General features: G+C 69.0%; 1 protein-coding gene across 1 annotated transcript; it reads left to right on the top strand.

The window, feature by feature from the left end:
- Window positions 1-511: 511 nt before the first annotated feature.
- On the top strand, window positions 512-1,470 carry H696_05646 (replication factor C subunit 2/4; the record flags this gene model as incomplete). The annotated part of the gene is made up of 4 exons (XM_009499464.1): window positions 512-579; window positions 702-780; window positions 924-1,003; window positions 1,104-1,470. The coding sequence occupies 4 exons, from the start codon at window positions 512-514 to the stop codon at window positions 1,468-1,470; spliced, it is 594 nt and encodes a 197-aa protein (XP_009497739.1).
- Between the last annotated feature and the right edge of the window lie 82 nt (window positions 1,471-1,552).

Here is a 1,552-nt window from a genome sequence, read left to right as displayed (position 1 = left end):
CGCTGGCAACACGCATGCATACACATGCGTCTGCACCGTTCAGGGGGAAGGGGGGGGGGGGCGGGGGGCGTGCCCGCTCCCTGTGCTCGCGCGGCGCCAATGCATCCCCGTCCTTGTCCCTCCTGCCGTCATGCGCCAGCGCGAATACACACACCCTCTCGAGTCTGCTATTGTAGCACGGTCCGATCACGCGGGAGTCGCGTGCCACCGTAACCGTCGGGCTCGATTTCAAACTCTCCCCTCCGGATCTCCGTGGTCAGCTCGCTGGGTGGGCCTGGGGGGGTGGCGCGTAATGCACCCGCCCGTGGGTCCCCGCCCCCGGGCGCTGTGAAGGGCCGGCTGGCTGGTGGTCGCGGGGGGCGATGCCTCCTCGCCCTGGGCATCTATCCCCTTCTCCCCTCTCTCCATCCCCCTCCCCCCCCCCCTCCTGCGCCCTCCTTTCTTCGACTGCTCGCTCTTGCCTGCCCCTTGCCGCGGTTCCCTCCCACCTCCCTGGACGCATATCCCCACGATGACGGACTTCGTCAGCTCCTCGGTCGCCCTCCCCGGGGCGTCCTCCATGCCCTGGGTCGAGAAGTAGTGCGTACATGCACACACGTGCTTGCCTCCGGGCTTGCACTCGTCTTCGCGCGAGCCACCGCCTGCTAATTGTCGCCCCTCCCCCGCTTGCCTCGTCCCCCGGCCTTGTCCCTGGTCCGTAGCCGCCCCCGGTCGATCAATGACGTTGCCCAGCAGGAGCAGGTTGTCAAGGTCCTGCGCCGGTCCCTGGTGTCGGAGAACGTATGTCCCCCCCTCGAGGGGCGGGGGAGAGGGGGCTGCCCCGCTCCTCCGCTGCTGCCATCCCGCCTGCCCTCTGTTTCTCTCTCTCTCTCTCTCTCTCGCTCGCCTCCCGCTCCGCTCGCTCACCATGACCCTTGCCCCAGCTGCCGCACCTGCTCTTCTACGGTCCCCCTGGCACCGGTAAGACCTCCACCATCCTGGCCCTGGCGCGTGATCTCTACGGGTACGCTCCCCGCTTGCCTCTCGCCGTCTCTCTCCCCACATGGGCTGACCCCGTTTGCCGGGCATGCTGCCGGGCCTGGGCGTGGGCTGCGCGACGCCAGGCCGCTCTTCCGCCAGCGCGTGCTCGAGCTCAACGCCTCGGATGAGCGCGGCATCCGTGTCATCCGCGAAAAGGTCCAGGTCTTCGCGTCGACGTACGTGTCGGCCGGGGCCACGGTGCCCGGCGCCGAGGAGGACATGGACACCGACGAGCCTGGACGCGCTGCCCGGCGGGTGCCGCCCTTCAAGCTCATCATCCTGGACGAGGCGGACTCCATGACGGCCGACGCGCAGGCCGCCCTGCGCCGTGTGATCGAGGTGAATGCCCGCACGACGCGCTTCTGCCTGGTGTGCAACTATGTGAGCCGGTGCGTGGGAGTCCCGGTCTTGGTGTGCGCCTTTCCCTCTCCTCCCCTCCCGGGGCTCTGACGCTCCGTGTGTCCCTGCCTCTGCCTGGCCTGGGTTTGCTTGCCTCCTCTCTCTCTCTCTCTCCTCCCCCCTCCCCCCCCCC

The sequence above is a fragment of the Fonticula alba genome (genome assembly GCF_000388065.1).
Source record: "Fonticula alba strain ATCC 38817 unplaced genomic scaffold supercont2.12, whole genome shotgun sequence".
NCBI classification, from domain to species: Eukaryota; order Rotosphaerida; family Fonticulaceae; genus Fonticula; species Fonticula alba.
Note: the sequence above shows the minus strand (reverse complement) of the source record. Positions and strands in the feature narration are given on the sequence as shown.